Genomic DNA, 25,000 nt, shown 5'->3' with positions numbered 1-25,000 from the left:
TATATAGACTCAACTTAAGTCTGATATTTCCGGCTACAAATTCGATTTTCATCATCTTAATCATCCCGACTTAATACCGTTTTGAGACGAGGGTTCACATTTTATCCATGCAATATTCTTGTTGACAATGTTATATGATTATAACGTTATGGTGCCATTTATATACAAGATGTACATTCTGATGAACTGTTGAAAGGGTCAATAAAGGGGATCAATATTTTAATTTGTTTACATTTTTGTTATTGGTTGTTTATTTGTTTACTTTCGTTGTTCTTTGAGGATGCGTCAAAAGATCGTTTTTGTGAAGTTCTCTACAAAAATAGTCGAATTACAAGTTAATGCGGCTATGTGGTCTAGTGGTATGACATTCGCTTTAGGATCGGAAGGTCCTGGGTTCGAGCCTCGCGCTCGGCGCATAGTTGAGTCCTTGGAAAAGACTCTTTACTCACATTCTCTCACCGAACTCAGGTGTAAAATTAGTACCTGGCCGTTAACAGCGTTGCCTTTGTCCGAAAAATTGTAATATCGCCTAATAGGCGTTATGTCCCGCCCTACATGTTAAATGTTGCTGTTGACCAGGGACCCCTTGTAAAGCGCTTTGAGCACATTCAGTGGATATTGCGCTATGTAAAAGCTCAATTTTATTTTTTTATTTTTTTAGTTGGAAATATTAAGGAATAGATACATTATGTTTTCATCAATTTCGATCCGTAAAAAGCAATCTATAGATAATTTTTTAAAACACTCTCCTTACCAGCCATTTTCAGAATTTGCCCCAAAACTTCACACCCACCCAACACAAAAACACACATATCTAACTAAAACAGAAAAGTAACAAGCACATTTTATAGGGAATGAGTTTAGCGGAAGAGTAGCGTCCCTTGGTTGGACGTCAACTTACAGAGTGAACGTCATTTAGTTTTGAAGTGTCTCAAGCCGCTTTCACCGGAAGCGAGGACGAGAGACGCATGCACACAACCAACATGACGGTCTCTCTCTAATAACTTTTCCGCCGGTGACGTCACAGACTATGGGTGACGTCCAATCAAGGGACGCCACTCTTCCGCTAATCTCATTCCCTATACATAATATTGTTCGACAATATGAGCTCTATTACAGAATGTCACGTTTTTATAGCTATAGCAAAAAATCTGGATGAGAAAAGTGACGGTTGCTTGCATCGTATCAAATGTGACGATTTTCCAATACGTGGTAAGGAGAGGGTTAATTGAGCTTTTATATAGAGCAATAGCCATTAATCGTGCTCAAAGCATTTTACAAGGGGTCCTTTGTCATCAGCAACATTTAACATCTAAGACGGGACATGACGCCTGTTAGGCGATATTAAAATTTTATTTCGGACAGAGACACCACTGTTAACGGCCAGGTACTGATTTTACACCTGAGTACGGTGAGAGAAAGTGAGTAAAGAGCCAACTCCAATGACTCAACTATGCGCCTAGAACCCAAGCCTAGAATCCCGAATCCAGGAATATCCAATCTGAAAGCGAGTGTCATACGACAAGATCACATAGCCGGACAATAGATATAGCGAAATTGATATCACTCAGGTCCTTATTATTGTTTTTTTTGCCATCCATCTTTTTGAGAAATTTTCAGTAATCGACATTAACCAGACTATAAAGGTTCAAGTTTACGCGTGTTGGTCCGTCATACTTTCGGATGGCAACATTGCCAAGTGCACAACATCTATGAGATAAATAAAAAAACTGTCGATCTAGCTCCACTATTAAATAAACCAACAATGGGGATGATCTATTTCCTTTCCAATAGGCTTCAACAGTCATGACGTCATTTCCCTCGTAATGACGCATAGTAACTTAGTAACTGGTTCTAAACTATCGGAACAAAGGCAGACGCCCTTATGAAGTACTTCTACGACGAGCATAAAAATGTATCCAGAGGAGACAAACATTATAAATCTGATCATGTTTTGACTTCTATATATTCTGCCAGCACGAGGAAAAAAGGTATCGATTTTCTTTGTTTAGAAACAAGCTGCTGGTTACTAGGCGGACGTGACATCAGACTATTGAATCCTATAGCAAAATATGCTCAAAGTGTACAACATGGTGAAAAGTATTCATAGCTTTTGAAATATCAAAAATCACGATTGGTCATTTTATTCAGCTTTACACCTGATTTTGTTTACAACTTTCATAAACAATGCAGCGTGTTTACATTTGTTAAGAAATATCCAATCGTTGGACAGCAACAAATCTAGTGATCGATGACTCGGTTGGACGAAAACCTGAATATAGATCGCTCCCATTGGTAATATAGCTCCAATAGGAGAGAAGAAATAGTTTATCTCAGGTTTTAAAAAAGTGTCGACAGAGAACCATTTGATAGCCAGGCTCGTTGTGGTCCCCAAAGCAATCGAGAGTAGAGAGGCGCATGATTGGTACTAAGTTTGAAAGCCATATTTTGTGTGGCTGATTACCTCAGTCAGTTGTACGCTCGCCCGCTGCCCCCCCCCCCCCCTCTCTCTCTCTCTCTCTCTATCTCTCTCTCTCTTTCTCTCTCTCTCTCTCTCTTGGCCAGGAGGAGGGTGTCGTGTCAATTGGATTCTGAATTTGGCACTGATCCCATGACTTTTAATTCTCTGTTTTCACCCGGCACTTCTCCATACCCTATTTTTCTCATCTTTACAGACATTACCGAGTGCATCGGGTTTGCTATAAGTATAAACAATTCTTCAAAGCCAGAAGACTAAAGGAGCAGGAGTTTATCCCGGTGTCTATGGCGTGAAGTGACAATAACATTTACTTGTAACCCTATAGTTAGGACGTTAAGTCTATGGCAAAGTATTTCCGTCAGATCAAACAGTCGCAGCGATCCAATCATTGCTGGATAGACAAGGGGGAGGAGGGGGGGGGGGCAGGAAAAAAAATCTCCGCTTCACTCAGGATCGATCTCGGTCCCATTGCAAGTGCTCTATCCACTGAGCTATCGGGACCTCCTTAACTCTCTCCTTACCAGCCTTTTCAGGATTTTCCCTTAAATTTCACACCCAACTAACACAAAAATATATTTTTTCATACTCAAACACAAGAGCAGTAAAGTTCTTCCGATGCATACTTTCTTTAGCAAAATATACTCTACAACACACTGTTCATTTTCTTTAAATTGTATGATGTATAAAATAAATTTGAATCAGAAAAATGTTTGTTGTATTGTAAAAAAAATGGGACTATTTTTCTATAGATAGTAAGCGCTTGGCTAAGAAGCTCATAACATTGCCATCCGGAAGTATAACGGACCAACACACAAAACTGTGTGTATCCATGAACGTTTATACTCAGGTTAATACAGTTCAATGAGAATAACTCACAAACGCGGATGGCAAAATACAATAACAAATGCTTGAGTGACGTCATCTTCGAACTATCTATAGGTGGTAAGGAGGGGGGTTAATCCATAATATTCGAGTTAAGATTCAACCCGACAAAAACCGACAACGGCATAATATTCATGGGCGGGGTAGTCAAGACTGGCCTCAGTAAGTAAAATCCACTCGTTGTGAAGGAAATGACAGGCCCTGTCACTGCCGCAGGGTGTTTTCAGCTTTGATTTTTATAAATTTGCCGACAGAAAAGAAAATACGTTTCAGAAATTGCGATTTAAATCCTATTTTATTTGCGGGTGAAAATCATTGACATTGCACTTTGTTTGGTAAAAATCGGTAAAAAATTACGACTTTGGTGATGAAAAATGACTTTGAAGACCATTATTGTAAACTTTTAAAAATATTATGAATAATTTATAACTCCCTTATTTGTGGATCGATTTTGTCATTCGAGGTATCAATTTTATTGTAATAAAGAGATAAGAACTTCAGAGTTATTTTTTCTGATGCGAAATTATTACTTTGTAATTTTAGCACCAAGAAAAATAATCAGTAAATAAATTTGTTACACCTCTTTGATTGACCGCCGGGGTCCATTCGTGTAGAATTGTGAATCAAGCATCTCAAAGTCTTCGACCAATCACAGGCTATCTATCCAGCTGGCCGAAACAAAGACGCTTCTCTCCGTCGATGTATTACGCTATTGTTATGCAAGGAATATAACACCTTATGGAGTAGGCCTAAAAGCTAAAATCTAAAAGTAAAAAATATAATTCTGAGGAATTTGAAAGTCACATTGCTGAAATCAGCTTGAAAAAAGAAGTACATTGGTCTTTGTTTCATAAAAATCGGTTGAAAACCAACTGTTTTACGAATAAATTTGATTTTAAAAATTGCTTTTGTTTATTTAGCTTTTTTTAGCAACTTTTTTATTTATCGGCCGATTTTCTTGATTTTTATATCATTCTTCATATCTCAATGAGACGAGATCAGTGATTTACTTTGTTTGTTTCAAATGTAACTAGAACATAATTTGGATTTATTACCTCTCGACCATGCCTGGATAATTCATTCAACAACGTGGCGATGTGACGCAACTATTCCGTGGCCGTCTTCCACTGCCAAAACGATGATTCAATTCATTGTTGACGGCTCTTGACACGTGAGCTGCCAGAACGACCAATCGTTGAAGGTTCAAGATGCTCAGTAGCCAATCGTTCTTCGGTCAAAAAACTTATGAACTCACAAGAACAAAAGTTTGAAATTTGGTGATGGACGGACCTATGAAATCGTTTCTGGTCGGAGTTTAGCCATGAGTGACCGTAGAAAACGAAAAGGCGACTACAGATATCAAAGAGTAGGCTTATATCATCAAAGGATGTCTACATGATTGACATGGCTATATAGGGAACTCATTATCTACTCCCCGAAAAAGAATCTGAACACGAGAGGATGAACACCTCATAAAAAGAGTTGGGTCTCTTTAACTTTGATAAACTTCGATGAACTTCACTTTTTAAGACCTCTGACCATTTTCTCCTCAGTATAAAATCAGATTGCAAGGTGGGTTACATTTATAGAAGGAACGAAATTGACGTCATTCAGATTTTTGTTTTGTGTTTGTGTGTGTGTGTGTGTGTGTGTGTGTTTAGCCAACCATTCTTATGAGTAGTTCTCACTAAATTCTGTCATGCAGACTATAAACATTTCAGGTGACACATAGTTTGGTGCGTTTGTCCGTTATAGGGAATGAGATTAGCGGAATAGTAGCGTCCCTTCATTGGACGTCACTCATAGTCTGTGACGTCACCGGCGGAAAAGTTATAAGAGAGAGAGAACTTCATGTTGTTTGTGCGCATGCGTCTCTCGACCTCGCTTCCGGTGAAAGCGGCATGAGACACTTCAAAACCAAATTGACGTTCCCTCTGTAAGGTGACGTCCAATCAAGGGACGCTACTCTTCCGCTAATCTCATTCCCTATATCCGGATGGCGGATGTTGTGGATGTGTTGGACGCAAAGCATCTATAATGTACAAATCTGCTCCGACGATACATAAATGATAAATAGATAATAACTTTATAGGGAATGAAATTAGAGGAAGAGTAGAGTCCCTTGATTAAACGTCACCCATAGTCTGTGACGTCACCGGCGGAAAAGTTATTAGAGAGAGAGAACGTCATGTTGGTTGTGCGCATGCGTCTCTCGTCCTTCGTCCTCGCCGGTGACGTCACAGACTATGGGTGACGTCTAATCAAGGGACGCTACTCTTCTGCTAATCTCATTCCCTATAGCGCCAATATCTACCCAGCGTGTTCAATGGCGCTTTACTAGACATGCACTGTGACTATGTGGTCTTGTGCTATGAGACTTTCGGATCGGAAGGTCCTGGCGCATAGTTGAGTCCTCAGAAAAAGCTCTTTACTCACATTCTCTCACCGTACTTAGGTGTAAAATGAGTACCTGGTCGATGAAAACGTAATTTCTGTCCGAAAAAAAAATATTTGTAATATCGCCTAACCGGCCTCAAGTCTCGCTTTACACGTTCCGCGTTGCTGTTGGTCAGGACCCCTTTGTAAAGAGATTTGAGCACGTGTAGTGGATATTGCTCTATATAAAAGCTCAAGTTTGATATGAGAATTAAAAAGAAATTAATTTGTTAAAATTTTAATCGACGATTCATTTGCTTTTGAATCAAATCTTTTCCTTTTTCTGCCTTTTAAAAATGAGAAGTGCATATCTGTAAACGTGAAGTTTGTTATGGAGCACCGTGCGTAACCACCACAAAACGAGTGTTGGAAACTGATGAAATTTTAATGAACAAAAATTGTTGATATGAGTGGACTGGGCCAATTCAGACAATAAGCCAATGGGATTCAATAGTCTGATGTCACGTCCGCCCAGCAACGAGCCACTTGGTTGTAAACAAAGAAAATCGGTCGTTTTTATTCTTCATGCTGGCTAGAACTTTTTCACATGTCATGTGACCAGAATTTATAACAGTAAAAACATGATCAGATTTATAATATTTTTCTCCTCTGGATACACTTTTATGTTCGTCGGAGAAGTATTTCATAAGGGCGTCAGCCATTGTTCCGATAGTTTAAAACCAGTTACTAAGTTACCATGCGTCATTACAAGGGAAGTGACATTACGACCGTTGAACCATATTCGGACACCTACCACAATCACCGTATATTTTAACGCCAAAATGTAATAAGAATTTTGGCATAGTGCTCAGTTCCCGATTTAGCATAGTAGAAATCATGAGTTTTTTTCGTTGGCATTTTAGACATCCAACCTTCCATTTAAGGGACTCGTTCCAATTCAGACATCCGGTTGTTCCAACACCCAATTCTTCCATTTCAGATACTGGTTGTTGCAGTTCAGACTTTTTTGATTTGCTCTGTTTTGTTATTGTTGATGTTGATGTTGTTGTTGTTATTGTTGTTGTTGTTGTTGTTGCTGTTGTTGTTGTTGTTATTGTTGTTGTTGTTGATGATGACATTGTTGTTGTTGGTGTTGATGTTGTTGTTGTTGTTGTTGATGATATTGTTGTTGTTTTTGTTATGGTTGTTGTTGTTGTTGTTGTTGATGATATTGTTGTTGTTTTTGTTATGGTTGTTGTTGTTGTTGTTGATGATGATGATATTGTTGTTGTTGATGTTGTTGTTGTTGTTATTGTTGTTTTTCATTGCCCAGACTTAACATCTTTACTTGAAATGTTACACAAACAAGTTGTGATTAACTCTTTCTGCGTATCCCGAAATTTCTTGTTGGTCACGACATAAATGATGAAATTACAGGAACTGTTGATGCTCAGGACCACATTAATACTTTGATAAACAACCAGGGCCGTGTTATTCGGGGCGTCTGTAAACAACGTGTAAACCAAAAACTGAGGCATGTGTTGAGGCAAGGTCGTAAACAAACTAGCGACAGAATACACAGCACACACCGAGATCAGCGTCCGTGTCGTCCTCGATAAAGCTGCGAACTTTTTGTTCTCGTCCTCGTTAAGTGATGACGTCATTTTGTTGCGTTTTATGGAGGCGATTTTGACTTGTATGCCGATGCACACACAGCCCGTGGCAACTAGAGGAAGAGGGAGAAGAAAAGCGACGTAGGCGATGAAGGTTTGAATAGCGTTGGATGCGGCGAGTTGTTGGTAGAATATGGCGGATCTTTCCATGAGTCCGACGGAAATGTTGTAAGGGTTGTCGTTACTGTAGACAAACTTGAACCAAATTCTTGTATAAATCATTAGCCCGTACCAAAAGACGAAGATTGAGACTACAGCTATCGTGGTACGCTTCGGCGTGACAATCTGTGTGAATTTCATGGGCAGAAACACCGCGACTAGCCTCTCCACCGTGATGAGAACGGGGAGAGTGAACGAAATTGCACATCCAACCCAATCCATGACGTCAGCAATGTTGTGGATGACGTAAACAAAAACTGCCGTCGCGTAAGGCATGGCAAAGCCTTTGACAATACCTACGTCATGAATCTTTCGACAAAGAGCGTTCACATTGGCCCCAACAAGAAACGTTATATCCGATATAGCAAGGCTGAATAATAATATATTTGAACATTTTCTGAGACCGTGTTTGTTTAATATGATCAGACTAAACGTGTTACCAATGAGACCCAGCACGCTGATGGCCGGACACACGATGACTGTGAGGACCCAGAGAATGAGTTTGGATTGTCTTGGGTTCAAATCCCCCATGAAATGATGTGTCTCTACCACGGGCATGAATACATTCGACCTTGTACTGCTCGCAAACTCCATGATTTCAAGGCTGTCATCATACGAACGATTTCCCATTGTACTAAGTGCGTATGAAATTCAGAAAAGCTATAGATGTTTTATCTACTTAATAGAAATTGAAGACTGGTTTTTCCAAGACTCCCTAAATCCGTTTTTTCCCATTTTGAGATAGTGAGGATTATTTCTATTACTTCATCATATGTGACCCCTCGCCTCAAAACGGTATTAAGCCGGGATGACTAAGATGCTGAAAATTGAATTTTTTTAGCCAGAAATATCATATTTGGGTTGAGTTTATAAATTTTATTGAGGAGAATGAATATCACATTTCAGGTTGCTAAATACCAATCATTCATAATTATGTCCATTTTATCTTTAATTCGCCTTTTAACATCTGGGTCATCCCGACATAATACCGTTTTGAGACGGTGGGTCACATATGTAAGCTTCAAATTCACACAAATCTAGGGAATTTCTTGTGTCAATTATTGATGCTTAAAATAAAATTGACGTATCAATATATCTCTCTAGATGGATAATCATAAAAGTAGAAAAATCGATTTAACGAGTATTGGAAAACAACCCTTCAATTGCATTTTATTATTATAAAGATATACGCTCTAGTTTATTCACTCATATAATAATAACATAATAGGGAATGAGATTAGCGGAAGAGTAGCGTCCCTTGATTGGGCGTCACCCATAGTCTGTGACGTCACCGTCGGAAAAGTTATTAGAGAGAGAACGTCAAATGTTGGTTGTGCGCATGCGTCTCTGGTCCTCGCTTGGAAGCTCCTAAAATTGCCATCCGGAAGTATAACGGATCAACACACAAAACTAACTGTGTGTATCCATGAACGTTTATATTCTGCTTAATACAGTTTAGTGAGAATTACTCACAAACGTGGATGGCAAAAAACAATAACAATTTGAACATTAGAAATTAAGAAATGTTCTGACACAATTTTTATAGCCCTATATTATTACTATTATTATTATTATTATTATTTATTATTATTATTATTATTATTATTTATTATTATTATTATTATTATTATTATTTATTATTATTATTATTATTATTATTGATATTATTATTATTATTATTATTATTATTATTATTATTATTATTATTATTATTATTATTATTATTATTATTATTATTATTATTATTATTATTATTATTATTATTATTATTATTATATTATTATTATTATTATTATTATTATTATTATTAGTATTGTTATTAGTATTATTATTATTATTATATTATTATTATATTATATTATATTATTATTATTATTATATTATATTATTATATTATTATTATTATTTATTATTATTATTATATTATTATTATTATTATTATTATTATATTATTATTATTATTATTTATTATATATATTATTATTTATTATTATTATTATTATTATTATTATTATTATTATTATTATTATTTATTATTATTATTATTATTATTATTATTCTAACATTACCGCCATAGTTTAATGGCAAGAATAAATCATGAAATGTCTGGATATTAAATCGTAATTGCTGTACCGTCCGACATATCTCACATATAGATAGCATTGATCTGCCCTAAAGTACAACTTGCTATTTTACAAATCAAATTGCAAACAATTTTAAAAGTAATTTTAACGCAAATTGTTTTATTGTCATACATTTTATTAAAATTACAAAAATTACTCTTCAATAATCCATTTTATTATTGCCGTGTAAAACGGTTTGGGCACGTTTAATGGATATTGCGCTATATAAAATATATAAAAGCCCCTTTTTTTATTGTTCAAATTTATTTAACTATCGACAAGACAAATATATTTTCCATGCCTAATCATCAAAATATCAAAGGTTTAAAATAATTTTCTTTTTCTAGTTGCTGCAATCTCAAAGCTTGAATGGATAATAGCCCTAATTGTGGATTATTACTTTGCCCCAAAGGGAAACGTACGGTTAGTGATTTCAGCGTCATTATTACAATATGTAAACTATATCGAATAGCTACCTACAATTACAATAATTTACAGTTTGTACTATTATCTATGCAAAACTTCCGCACTCAAAACATAAAGAGAACAATATATTTTCCAGTTTACTTCAGAAACTAGATTACTCCTTACATTTGTGGACGGTGCAAAGTTTTTTTTTTTTCTTTGTTTTGCTTTTTTTCTATTTAAAGTTGAGGTCTTGCCGTTCTAGATAGAGTTCGGCTATGTGCCCCTATATTATGATTCCGTGATATGACGATCGCCTTCGGATCGGAAGGTCTTGGGTTCGAGTCTATAGGTAGCGCATATTTATTTGAGTCCATGGAGAAAGCTCTTTACACTTAATATTCTCTCTGAGTACTCAGGTGTAAAATGAGTATATGTCCATGTATTATTAAACCGTATAAAAAGGGAAAATTGCTGTTTGCTAGATAGGGACTTCTTGCTAAATGCTTTGAGCACGTTTAATGGATATTATGCTAAATAAACGCTATTTTGTGTGTGTGTGTGGGGGGGGGGTTGTTGACGTTTTCTTTGGTTTTATTTCTGGTTATTTACAATTATTTTTGTTTTCCACAGCCCATGATGCTTCCTTCCAATTCTATCAAAATAAGAAATTAAGGAGCTGGCACCGGTGTCAGATAAAGAACTGAACAAGCAGGTGCCAGACAAAGCAAGAAAGAAAAAATGCAAGAAAAAAAAAAACATCCCCAAAAAATGGGGTTTTTCCTTGTTTTTTTCTTTCTTGATTTGTCTGACACCTTTCATTTACGTTGAGTTCTTTATCTTCCACTTCTTCGTATGACGTCATGTCGTGAACGAGCCCGAACAGGGCAGCGTGGCTCAGCGGTACGGTCTTTGCTTCGTACCAAAAAGGTACCGAGTTCGACTACCCGCCTCGTTGTGTGGCCTTGAACAAGTCACCTCGCCTTAGCTCGCATTGCGGCTCTGCACTGCGGCTGACTGGATTATTCCAGTCTTCCCTTGGAATAGACCCTCAAGACAATTTTCCCCTTTGGGACGCATAAAGGGAATCTATTTTAATGTATTATTATTTTCTCTTAATGTATAATCTTCGGTGACGGATATGCCATTAACTAGATCTCGACTGTCTGAAACACTCTTAGAGAACAAGTGAATGAAACTCTCTTCATCGTGTGCTATGCCCAACCACAGGATGTGTTTCGGTTCAAAGAGAACAACTGACTGAAACACTCTTCAGTCTCCGGTGCCTGCTTTGTTCACCCAAAGGATGTGTTTCGGTTCTAAGAGAACAACTGACCGAAACACTCTCCAGTCTCCGGTGCCTGCCTTGTCCATCCATAGGATGTGTTTCGGTTCAAAGAGAACAACTGACTGAAACACTCTTCAGTCTCCGGTGCCTGCTTTGTCCACCCAAAGGGTGTGTTCCGGTTCTAAGAGAACAACTGACCGAAACACTCTCCAGTCTCCTGTGCCTGCCTTGTCCATCCATAGGATGTGTTTCGGTTCAAAGAGAACAACTGACTGAAACACTCTTCAGTCTCCGGTTCCTGCTTTGTCCAACCACAGTATAGGCTTCTGTTCTAAGAGAACCACGAGTGATTGTATGCCGTCTTAGAAATACAATCACTGTTGCTTTCTTTTATCGAACGGGGAATTACGTCATCTTTATTCATGTCAGTACTTTCAACATGGGAGCATTTGAAAGATAGTATGCAGATGACGTCACTCATGCCTTTGTTATTGTTTTTGCCATCCGCGTTTGTGAGTTGTTCTCACTAAACTGTATTAACCAGACTATAAAAGTTCATGGTTACACAGAGTTTGTGTGTTGGTCCGTTATACTTCCGGATGGCAATGTTGTGAACTCCTTGGCCAAGCGCATACTATCTATAGATAGTTCGAAGATGACGTCACTCAGGCCTTTGTTATTGTTTTTGCCATCCGCGTTTGTGAGTTGTTCTCACTAAACTGTATTAACCAGACTATAAAAGTTCATGGTTACACAGAGTTTGTGTGTTGGTCCGTTATACTTCCGGATGGCAATGTTGTGAACTCCTTGGCCAAGCGCATTCTATCTATAAACGTTCATGGTTACACAGTGTTTGTGTGTTGGTCCTTTATACTTCCGGATGGCAATGTTGTGAATTTCTTGGCCAAGCGCACTCTATCTATATGTGGTCAATCTTTGCAAAATGGTATTTAGGTCATGAGTGGTTTTACAAGTTAACTTTGGTACTCTGGAAAAACCCACTCGTATTTTAAAAAAAGAAAATTGATCACAATACGCTAAGAAGCTCAACGGACCAACACACAAAACTATGTGTAACAATGAACGTTTATAGTCTGGTTCATACAGTTTAGTGAGAAATACTCATAAACTCTGATGGCAAAAAAAAAAAACACACAAAAAAACAAAAGCAAAACAAACAATAACAAAGACCTGAGTGACGTCAACTTCGAACTATCTGTAGATAGAATGCGCTTGGCCAAGGAGTTCACATCATTGCCATCCGGAAGTATAACGGACCAACACACAAACTCTGTGTAACAATGAACTTTTATAGTCTGGTTAATACAGTTTAGTGAGAACAACTCACAAACGCGGATGGCAAAAACAATAACAAAGGCCCGAGTGACGTCATCTGCATACTATCTATAGATAGTTCGAAGATGGCGTCACTCAGGTCTTTGTTATTGTTTTTTGCCATCCGCGTTTATGAGTAATGCTCACTGAACGGTATTAGTCCGACTATAAACGTTCATGGATACACACAGTTTTGTGTGTTGGTCCGTTATACTTCCGGATGGCAATGTTATGAGCTTCTTTGCCAAGCGCATACTATCTATAAGCTTGGCTAAGAAGCTCACAACATTGCCATCCGGAAGTATAACGGACCAACACACAAAACTATGTGTAACCATGAACTTTTATAGTAGCCATAGTTAACTTATAGATAGTATGCGCTTGGCTAAGAAGCTCATAACATTGCCATCCGGAATTATAACAGACCAACACACAAAACAATATGTAACCTTAAACGTTTATAGTCTGGTTAATACAGTTTAGGGAGAATTACTCATCAACGCAGATGGCAAAAAACAATAGCAAAGATATAAGTGACGTCAACTTCTTACTATCTATATCATGACACTGACCAAAAAATGACGTCAAAATGCCAGTCTTTGGCCACAAAAGAAAACAAATCGTGAGTTGTATCCAATAGTTCAACCAATGGGACCACTTGTTTCCATGAGCACAACTAACGACAACTCACTAGGCCGTGCAAAAACGCCAGTCTTTTGGGGTTTCAGTGTCAGGCTATATATATATAACTTAACGATGGCTACGCTAGTACCCACTAGGACTTACAATTTGACGTCATTTTTAGGTTTGTGTCGCTTATGGTGAGTTGTCGTTACTAGAGCTCAAGGAAACAAGCGATCCCATTGGTTGAACTATTCACCAGAACTCACGATTTGTTTTCTTTTGCGGCCAAAGGCTTGTCTTTTGACGTCATGCTTTGGTTAGTGTCAGGCTATAATTTAACGATGGCTACGACCTAACTTGGAGAGGAGATGGACACCACCGAGCGAAACAAGTCCACTGAAAAGGAGACATGGAGACAGTTAAAATAACAATACTCTTCAACAGTCGTAACGTCACTTCCTTCCTAATGACACATGGTAACTTAGTAACACTGGCTCTAAACTATCGGAACAATGGCGGACGCCCGTATGAAATATTTTTCCGGCGAGCATAAAAGCGTATCTAGAGGGAAAAAACATAAATTTGATCATGTTTTGACTTTTACACAATCTGATCACAAGGCATGTGAAAAGTTCTAGCCAGCATGAAGAATAAAAAGTAATGATTTTCTTTGTTTAGAACCAAGATGGCTGTCGTTGCCGGGCGGCGTGACATCAGACTAATGAATCCAATTGGATTCAATAATCTGATGTCACGTCCCCCAGTAACGGCGGCCATCTTGGTTCTAAACAAAGAAAATCATTACTGTTTATTCTCCATGATGGCTCGAATTAATCATATACCTTGTGATCAGAATGTGTAAAAGTCAAAACACGATTAAATTTATGTTGTTTTTTTCCTCTGGATACCCTTTATGCTCGCCGGAGAAATATTTCATACGGGCGTCCGCCATTGTTCCGATAGTTTAGAGCCAGTGTTACTTAGTTACCATGCGTCATTAGGAAGGAAGTGACGTTACGACTATTGAATCCTATTGGACAATCATAGTTGGTTGTTTATAAACAGTAACGTGTATGAAATCGTCCTCTCTCTGATCATTGTTATTGTTTTTATACCGCCAGATGGGTGACTAGTTATCACACGATTTTCTCGATCAGATTTCAAACGGTTACATTTATACATAGTTTTCTGTGTTAGATCTGTAGATAGAATGCGCTTGGCCAAGGAGTTCACAACATTGCCATCCGGAAGTATAAAGGACCAACACACAAACTCTGTGTAACCATGAACGTTTATAGTCAGGTTAATACAGTTTAGTGAGAACAACTCACAAACGCGGATGGCAAAAACAATAACAAAGGCCTGAGTGACGTCATCTGCATACTATCTATTGACCAAGCGGTTGAACAGAGGGTATTTCATTTAGACACATACCATCGATAGTAAAACCTGTGTAGTTTGCTGTGTCTACTAATCACTACCATTGTTTACATTATGACGATTGTCCGAGAGGCGTGGTTATCTATCTGTTAATTCCCGTGTATCCCTCCGACGATCATCAGATCATGGGATTGATGATGCTAATGATGGTGACGATGATGATGATGACGACGACGACGACGATGATGATGATAATGATGATGATGATGATGATGATGATGATGATGATGATGATGATGATGATGAACTATAAGCGCTTAGAGTCTGGTGTCTCGGAATTATAGCGCTGTATAAGTTTTCAGCACCATCATTATTAATAATATTATTATTATTATTATTATTATTATTATTATTATTATTATTATTATTATTATTATTATTATTATTATTATTATTATGATGATGAATATGATAATGACGAATGCAATATCAAAAGGATCTGAGTGACGTAGTCTTCATTCCATCTATCGAAGAAACGAAATTTACGTCACTCAGCTCTTTGTTATTGTTTTTAGACAGCCATTTCTGTGCGTAGTTCTCACCAAATTCTATCAATCAGACGACACAACAACTATCAAGGTGGCACTCGGTTTTGTGTGTTGGTCCGTTATAGATAGAACCAAAGAGCGTGTAGGTAACGATTGCTATGTTACCAAGAGCTCTCACTTCCCGCTTTTGGTGAAGCCACGCATTTTCCGTCTTCTACTCGTATGTTCTTCATTGTATCAGTAAGCCTAACGCGCATGATACACGCGGAGCACACCCACCTCGCTGTCTCGCCTGGCACGCGACAATAGCATTGCGGTTAAGAGAAGTGAGAGCTCTTGGTAACTACGTTACCCTACACACTCTTTGATAGAACGAAGTTAACACCACTCGGATTCACAAAATATGGGGAAGTGTCCATAGCTGAAAACACAACATACACAACAAGAATTTTTTTTTTAACCCACAACAATTAAATTTCACTTTCATTTATTGAAGATAGCGAATGCTTGAAACAATATTGCAAAAGTTGAACATGATTACACTTGAATTATATACATATGTGAGGCTCGAACCCAAGACTTGCCGATTTGAAAGCGAGTGCCATACCACGAGGCTACATAGCCGCATAAAGACCATACGGCTCTTTCTAACAGCGCACTGCACGGGAAATGTTATTGTGCGGCTATGTGGTCTTTCGGTAAGACACTCGCTTTCGGATCGGAAAGTCATGGGTTTGAGCCTCGCTCGGCGCATAGTTGAGTCCTTGAAAAAGCCTTTTTACTCACATTCTCTCACTGTAATCCGGTGTAAAATGAGTACCTGGCCGTGAACAGCGTTGTCTCCGTTGGAAAAATAATGTGGTATCGCTTAAACGGCGTCATGTCCCTTCCTACATGTTAAGTCGTGTTGCTGTTTGTCAGGGACCCATGTAAAGCGATTTGAGCACGCTTAGTGGATATTGAGCTATATAAAAGCGCAACTTTATATATATATAACCGGTAATTAGAAGGTCTGAGGTTCGATCCCCAGTCGACCTCCGACTGATTTTTGAGATGGTTTTTTGTCTTATATTTTTCTGTCTTGCTTTGTCTGGCACCTTTCATACACACTTGATCAGTTCTTTATCTGACACCAGTGTCTGCTCCTTAATTTCTTAATTTGATAATTACAGAGTCATACGATCGCGGAGTGTAAAAGAGCAAAAAATTCTTCCGCACTTTGGAAAAACCCATAATATTTTTTAAAATTGGCCAGAAAAATCGTCCTTAAAATATCGATCGATTTAAACGACCCTCTTTTTGCCAAGAAGATGATCATTTAAATCGATCGATATTTAAAGGCCGAGTTTTCTGGCCAAAGTTTTAAATATGTTTTTTTTTTCCAAAGTACGTCAGTATTGCCAATGGCATTATAACAACAAGAGATGAGGTGAGTAGGAAAGTGCCAGAAGACAATAGAGAATAAATATTTCGCGGTGATGATGGGGGTTTGAACCCGCGACCTTACTGGTCGGTACGACAACTCCAGAATATGTGGATAGCTCATACTGTAAAGTCACGCTCTTTCCGGCCAGGCGGAGTTCTCGTACCAGTGGATCGTGGATAGCTCATACGGTAGAGTCACGCTCTTTCCGGCCAGGCGGAGTTGTCGTACCAGTGGATCGTGGATAGCTCATACGGTAGAGTCACGCTCTTTCCGGCCAGGCGGAGTTGTCGTACCAGTGGATCGTGGATAGCTCATTCGGTAGAGTCACGCTCTTTCCGGCCAGGTGGAGTTGTCGTACCAATAAGGTCGCATGTTCAAACCCCCATCACCGCTGCATAATTTATATTCTCTATTGTCTTCTGGCACTTTCCTACTCACTTTATATCTTGTTATCAACATAAGTGCCTGCTCCACTCAGTTTTTCTGAATTAACAATGGCGTTATAACCTCTTTGGCGTCTTTATATCTTCCAGTGTGGTTACTGTGTGCTAATCTGAAGACCTATAGCCAATGATGTAGTAGTCATCATCACCATCATCATCATTGCCTTTTCACCCTGGGTCAGGGTATAGGCCACAGACAAACAGTTTCCATCCTTCTTTTTCCTGAGCTAACTTTTAAAAAATCTCGTTCCATGTCTTATCACTTCTCTGTATATCAGCTTATTTAATTTTTCTCCATGTTCCCCGTGGCATTCCCCTTGATCTTCTGCCCTGAGGGTTCCAGTCCAATACTTTCTTTGTTATAGTGGAGTCATTCTTTCTAAGTGTGTGTCCAATCCACCTCCATCGTCTTCTTCTATTTCCTGATGTTGTGACGTCCCCAAATCATTTCACGTATTTTACAGTGTGTCCGTATTTAAAAAAAGAATGGATTTTATCTTTGTTTAATTAAATGTCAACATTGGTCATCTGAAGATATACTGCCGATGACGTCATGTCGTCTCCAAACCATTCCGTGAGGTTACAGCGTGATCAGAGGTGTGACACCCTACAACCTCGTGGTGTGTGTTCGAGACAGGATTAATGTCTACACGGCAGGAGGACACGCCTCTGGACCATCCATCCATCCCACATATATACACATTGTGACAAAGCAGCCTCTTATGGTTCTCACACCACTATGTTATGACGATCGACCCAATCAGCAAAGTCTGGTCCGCATTCGTGCACCGTCGCAAACCCGCCGGGTAGCATCGTCACAACATACCGTTCAACTAGATGCTCTGCCGTCTCAGGTTCTTTCCCACAGCGGGTACATATTGGACAGGTAGAAAGACTCCACCGATGAAGCTCGCCGTTAGGGAGCTCCTCGACTGAAGCCGATTCGCAGCCACCCAATGTCTACTCTTACTGGTATCAAAGCCTGGCAACTTCTCACCAAGCTTAGAGGAGTGTACGTCCCCGAGGGATTGAATTCGTCCAAACCGACTTCCATCTCGTATGTGCAGCTCTAGACGTTGTGACAAAGAACCCGAAACCGCAGAGCATCTGGTTGAGTATTGTGGGGTAAGAAGTCTTCAGGAAGATTCTGGAATGTGCACGAGTGAAGTAGGCTACTGACTTAAAACCAAAAACTAGAGGTACCTTAACTCTATCTTTACCGGCCATTTTCCGGATTATCCCCAAAACTTCACACCCAACCGCAAAAATGAATTTATTTCACTCAAACATAAAATCTGTTAGTTCTTGCTATACATATTCCTTTTGCTAAACGAGCTTTTCAACACAGCAACCATTTCATGCATCGTAACAAATGTGACGATTTTCATATGGGTGGTAAGGAGGGGAGTTAATAAGCCATAAGATGGGGATAAATATAAAGTGAGTAAATGTGACCGTATATAAGGGAACAACACAAAACAAACGACGTTTCGGTCTTTGGCCTTCTTCATTAAAAATAATTCGTGTTGACTTAAAGAAGGCCAAATTCCAAAACGCCGTTTGTTTTGTGTTTTTCTCTTATATTGATATACATGGTCACATTTACTCACTTTATCTTTCTCTCCATACTGACTTAACCCTCTCCTTACCAGCCATTTTCAGAATTTTCCCCAAAACGTCACACCCAGCCAAACACAAAAAAAACCAGACATATCTGACTCAAACAGAAAAGCAACAAGCACATTCTACACGTAATATTGCTCGAAAATATGAACTCTATTACAGAATGTCAAGTTTTTATAGCTATAGCAAAAAGAAATGAAATCTGGATGAGAAAAGTGACGGTTGCATCGTAAAAAATGTGACGATTTTCCAATAGGTGGTAAGGAGTGGGTTAAAGCTGTTTGCTAGAATGGTCGACCAACTTTGCAGCCTCGGCTGTCTTCATGATTTTTTGTTGTGCAGAGGAATCTCCATTTTTTGTCTGTTTGATGTCGTCTCTGAATAATGATATTGTTAGGGTCCATAGTTCTTTTTGTGCGACTATGTGATCTTGCGATATGACACTCGATTTTGGATCGGAAGGCCCCGGGTTCGAACCTCACTCGGCGCATAGTTGAGTCCTTATAAAAAGCTATTTACTCACATTCCCTCACCGTGCTCAGGTGTAAAATGAGTACCTGGCCGTTAACAGCATCGTCTCTGTTCGAAACAAAATTGTATATATCGCCGAACAGGTGTCATGTCCGGTCCTAAATGTTAAATGTTATTGTTGACCAGGACGTCTTGTAAAGTGCTTTGAGCACGTTTAGTGGATATTGCGCTATTTAAAAGCTCAATTATTTGTGTCTTGTTAAGCGGAGGTCAATGTGTGGCAATCATTTGATATCGTTGTTGAATGTTATTATTATTATTGCGGCTATGTGGTCTAGTGGTATGACACTCGCTTTCGGATCGGAAGGTCCTGGGTTCGAGCCTCGCGATCGGCACATAGTTGAGTCCTTGAAAAAGCCTTTTTACTCACATTCTCTCACCGTACTCAGGTGTAAAATGAGTACCTGGCCGTTAACAGCGTTGTCTTTGTCCGAAAAATTGTAATATCGCCTAACAGGCGTCATGTCCCGTCCTACATGTTAAAGGTTGCTGTTGTCCAGGACCTCTTGTAAAGCGCTTTGAGCACGTTTAGTGGATATTGCGCTATTTAAAAGCTCAATTATTTTTGTCTTGTTAAGCGGAGGTCAATGAGTGGCAATCATTTGATATCTTTGTTGAGTGTTATTATTATTAGCAATGAGGTAATAGGGAATGAGATTAGCGGAAGAGTAGCGTCCCTTGATTGGACGTCACCCATAGTCTGTGACGTCACCGGCGGAAAAGTTATTAGAGAGAGAACGTCATGTTGCTTGTGCGCATGCGTCTCTCGTCCTCGCTTCCGATGAAAACGGCTTGAGACACTTCAAAACCAAATTGACGTTCTCTCTGTAAGGTGACATCCAATCAAGGGACGCTACTCTTCCGCTAATCTCATTCCCTATTGGGTCTCCATTGTGTTTTGGTCCCAAAATGCAATGAATTCGATGCCTGGATAAAAGTATGTCATAATGTTGAAGTGATAGACAATGTCATTAGAAGCTGGGTCCTCTGCGAAATACACCCTTGACAGATCTTTGTCTTTTTAAAAAAAAAATAGCCTTTATATAGCGCAATATCCACGAAACATGCTCAAAGCGCAAAGGGTCACTGGCCAACATCAACGTTTAACATATAGAACGAGACATGACGCCTATTAGGCGATATTAACAATTTTTGTTCTCTCATCGTATTCATGTGTAAAATGAGTATATCGCCATTAATAGCGTTGCCTCTGTGTTGAAAACCATTGTAATATCGCAAAATAGGCTTCATGTCTCGTTCTAAATGTTATGCGTTGTTGTGGTCAGAGACCCTTTGCTAAGCGCTTTGATCATGTTTAGTAGATCTCGCGCTATATTAAGTTTGTTTCTGTTTAATATTATTATTATATTTTTTTTTGTTGAGTTTTTCTTTTTATCTATACGGACTGAGCACTCTTTTACGCCAAGGGTTATAAAATATCTTGGATTGACCTGTCATATAGATAGTATGCAGATGACGTCACTCAGGCCTTTGTTATTGTTTTTGCCATCCGCGTTTGTGAGTTGTTCTCACTAAACTGTATTAACCAGACTATAAAGGTTCATGGTTACACAGAGTTTGTGTGTTGGTCCGTTATACTTCCGGATGGCAATGTTGTGAACTCCTTGGCCAAGCGCATTCTATCTATAGATTGGTGCGTTTAAGTTAAGTACTTACAAGTTCTGCCCACCAGATCACTGTTACCTACATGCACTTGTTTCACCTTTGAGAGAATTTAGTGAAATTGTATCACCAATTGGATTCAGTAGTCTGATGTCACGCCGCTCGGCAACGGCGGCCATCTTGGTTCTAAACAAAGAAAATCATTACTTTTTATTCTTCATGCTGGCTAGAACTTTTCATATGCTTTGTGATCAAAATGTGTAAAAGTCAAAACATGATCAAATTTATGGTGTTTTTTTTCCTCTGGATACACTTTTATGCTCGCCAGAGAAATATTTCATACTGGCGTCCGCCATTGTTCCGATAGTTTAGAGCCAGTGTTACTATGCGTCATAAGGAAGTGAGTGACGTTACAACTGTTGAAGAGTATTACCAACTATTTTCGTTCACTCTGCATTTAATAATCTAGGGGATACAACTCGTGAAAATAATAAACAAGCGAGTATTTATTTGGTACTCTCCCTTAGTCACTATGGTAATATCACTGTTATTATTGTTCTTTAGAAATGGGAGAGACAACAGGAGGAAAGAGGAGAAAGCCTTGTGGTATGACACTCGCTTTCGGATTGGAATGTCCTTGGTTCGAGCCTAGCTTTACAAGACTTAAAATATTATATGAGTGTGGCTATGTTGTCTGTGGTATGACACTCGCTTTCGGATCGGAAGGTCATGGGTTTGAGGCTCGCTCCGCGCATAGTTGAGTCCTTGGACAAGGCTCTTTGCTCACATTCTCTCACCGTACTCAGGTGTAAAATGAGTACCCGGCCATTTAACAGCGTTGTCTCTCTCTCTCTCTCTCTCTCTCTCTCTCTCTCTCTCTCTCTCTATATATATATATATATATATATATATATAATATATATATATATATATATATATATATATATATATATTATATATATATATATACGAAACAAACCATTTCTGGCTAAACCATTAAAAACGTTATTTGGGCTAAATTGATTCCGACTGTATTCGTGCTACGCATATAGATAGAACCGGGTTGACGTCACTCAACTTTTTGTTATTGTTTTTAGCCAGCCATTTTTATGAGTAGTTCTCACTAAATTCTATCAATCAGACTATAAACGTTCAAGGTTGCACATAGTTTTGTGTTAAATTTGGCTGGTGGATGTTTTAAAAATTTTACCTATACACTTGGCATCAATAATTGACGGATTGAGAAAATCTATTTATATCTAATCTCCCATCTTGCGATCTAAACTCAATGACAAAGAGCAGTGTGACGTCAACTTCATTCATTCCATAGTTAGTAAACAACCAGCTTTTTCTGTCCCATCGGAATTGGATTCAGTAGTCTCATGTCACGCCGCTCGGCAACGGCGGCCATCCTGGTTCTAAACAAAGAAAATCATTGCTTTTTATTCTTCATGCTGGCTAGAACTTTTCATATGCCTAGTGATCAGAATGTGTAAAAGTCAAAACGGTATCAAATGTATGTGTTTTTTCCCCTCTGGATACGCCTTTATGCTCGTCGGAGAAATATTTTATACGGGCGTCCGCCATTGTTCCGATAGTTTAGAGCCAGTGTTACTAAGTTAATATGCGTCATTAGGAAGGAAGTGTCGTCACGACTGTTGAAGCGGATTGCGAGTGTGTCCGAAAGGCCTTGACAGGCGAGCAGCAAAAAGTGTCGTGCAGTAAGTTCTGAGCAAAAAGTGTCGCTTAATTTTGATCAAAGCCAAATGGACGACATTTTACCTTTCAGTTTGATTTCAGATCAAAATGGAGGAAACAAGAGTCAAGGTGACTTTCGTCATGGGAGGAGGGGCAGCGTGGCTCAGCCGTACGGTCTTTGCATCGTACCGGAAAGGTACCGAGTTCGATCACTTCCTGCTGCGCTGTGTGGCCTTGAGCATGTCATTATAATATATATATATATATATATATATAATATATATATATATATAAATATATATATATATATTTATATAAGATAAGATACAATAAGATAAGATAAACTTTATTAATCCAAAAACAGGAAATTACATTGTGTTTTACATGGCTCAAGGTACAATATAATACGAGTATATTTAGCAGGATAGATGATTATACAACAAAAACAATAACAATGTATCTAAGCTAGTTGGGATTTAGTACCGTAGAAAACATTCAGATCATTCATTCTCACACTCGCTCTTATATTTATGTATGTTCTCCCTCATTAATTAAAGATGTGAGAAATAGTGGTATTAGTAATGAATGGAAAGCATTAAAACTACATAGACTAACTAAATAAATGGAATTTGATAATTCCTAATTGCAGCGGGTAAGAATGATAATTTGTTATAGCGTTCTTTGTTTGCTTTTAAGTGCAGCAGCCTATAACGTACATTGCTCCTTTTGATTTGCGGGTATAGAGTATGATTTTCATCTCTTATTATCTTATTTAATTTCTTATAAGGGATGGGATTAGCGGAAGAGTATCGTCCCTTGATTGGACGTCACCTTACAGAGAGAACGTCGGGAAGTGTCTCATGCCGCTTTCACCGAAAGTGAGGACGAGAGACGCATGCGCAAAACCATATTGACGTTCTCTCTCTAATAACTTATCCGCCGGTGACGTCCAATCAAGGGACGCTACTCTTCCGCTAATCTCATTCCCAATTACACATGGTTTTTAATATGGTTTCAAATCCATATCTTTTTGAGTCTGCCGTAATTTTCTTTCCAAATTTTAGGACTCCATTAATTTTAACAACATCACATTTTCTAAGTAGGTTACCGCCCCATGCAGGGAGGCAGAAACATCATATTTAAAACTATTGATTCGAAAAATATTGACAGTAATTTCTTTTCTATTTAAAACTATTTAATTGTCGCAGATGATACATTCTCTTATTACAATTACTTATGACTTTCCTTGTATCGTCGCCCTAATTTAACTTTTCATCAAACACGACGCCCGGGTATTTGTATATATACATGCAAAATATTAGAATCATCAGTGATTAGCTGAAGTCTCAGAAACAATAATGGTATTGTTCTATGAGGCACGTAGGACAGTATTATCCTATTTAATAATAATAATAATAAAATAATAATAATAATAATAATAATAATAATAATAATAATAATAATAATAATAAATAATAATAATAATATAATAATAATATAATATATAATAATAATAATAATAATAATAATAATAATAATAATAATAATAATAATAATAATAATAATAATAATAATAATAATAATAATAATAATAATAATAATAATAATAATAATAATAATAATAATAATAATAATAATAATAATAATAAGAAGAAGAAGAAGAAGAAGAAGAAGAAGAAGAAGAAGAAGAAGAAGTTTATAATAATACACATTTATACAGCGCTCATTTTAGTGTAAAACACAAGCTCTGGGCACTTTACAATATAAATTATCAATTTTAAGTGAAAAGAAAAAAAATAATTCATAGCCAAATCAAGGATTCGTAGAGTCAATAAAAACAAATACAGTATTTAGTAACTAAAACATGACAAAATTTATTGCAGTATTATCTGAATGGTGAAAAGTTTGACTTTGCAAGTTTTTTTCTGGCCATAAAATAAATAAATGAATAAATACATGATTAAATGAAAAATAAATCATGGATAAATAAGTAATTTATAAGTAAAGCACTTTTAGCACGTTCCGTGGATATTGCGCCATATAAAAAAAAAAACCAAAAACTCAAAGCTCAATAAATAGATAAATATATTAAAAAATAAGCAAATAAATGAGTGAATATATATATATATATATATATATATATATATATATATATATATATATATATATATATATATATATATATATATATAAACAAATATATAAATCATTAAATCAAGGAATAAAAGTATACATGAATAAAATAAACGTGAACATTTATATAGAACATTTACATAGATTTATCATGCTCAAGAACCTACCATGTTTGTTTAGGAAATAGGACCAGTAAAAAAAGAACAATAAAAAACGGCGTACCTCAAGGATCTGTACTCGCCCCTACGCTG

General features: G+C 37.7%; 2 protein-coding genes across 2 annotated transcripts in view; both read right to left on the bottom strand.

Annotated features, from left to right (window-relative positions):
• Positions 1 to 25,000, bottom strand: part of LOC144980744 (uncharacterized) — a 134,507-nt gene that overhangs the window by 95,200 nt on the left and 14,307 nt on the right. The gene's annotated exons all lie outside the window — the stretch shown is intronic.
• LOC144955996 (uncharacterized) lies at positions 6,020 to 8,311 on the bottom strand. The gene has a single exon (XM_078886262.1). It carries the CDS (start codon positions 8,197 to 8,199, stop codon positions 7,060 to 7,062), a length of 1,140 nt encoding a protein of 379 aa, XP_078742388.1. The 5' UTR covers positions 8,200 to 8,311; the 3' UTR covers positions 6,020 to 7,059.

The sequence above is a fragment of the Berghia stephanieae genome, chromosome 10 (assembly GCF_034508935.2).
Source record: "Berghia stephanieae isolate SIO BIC M18660-M18661 chromosome 10, UCSD_Bste_1.3, whole genome shotgun sequence".
NCBI classification, from domain to species: domain Eukaryota; kingdom Metazoa; phylum Mollusca; class Gastropoda; order Nudibranchia; family Aeolidiidae; genus Berghia; species Berghia stephanieae.
Note: the sequence above shows the minus strand (reverse complement) of the source record. Positions and strands in the feature narration are given on the sequence as shown.

Excerpts from the sequence above, each read along its gene's own strand:
- LOC144955996 (XM_078886262.1), bottom strand. The coding sequence starts at position 8,199 with ATGGGAAATCGTTCGTATGATGACAGCCTTGAAATCATGGAGTTTGCG.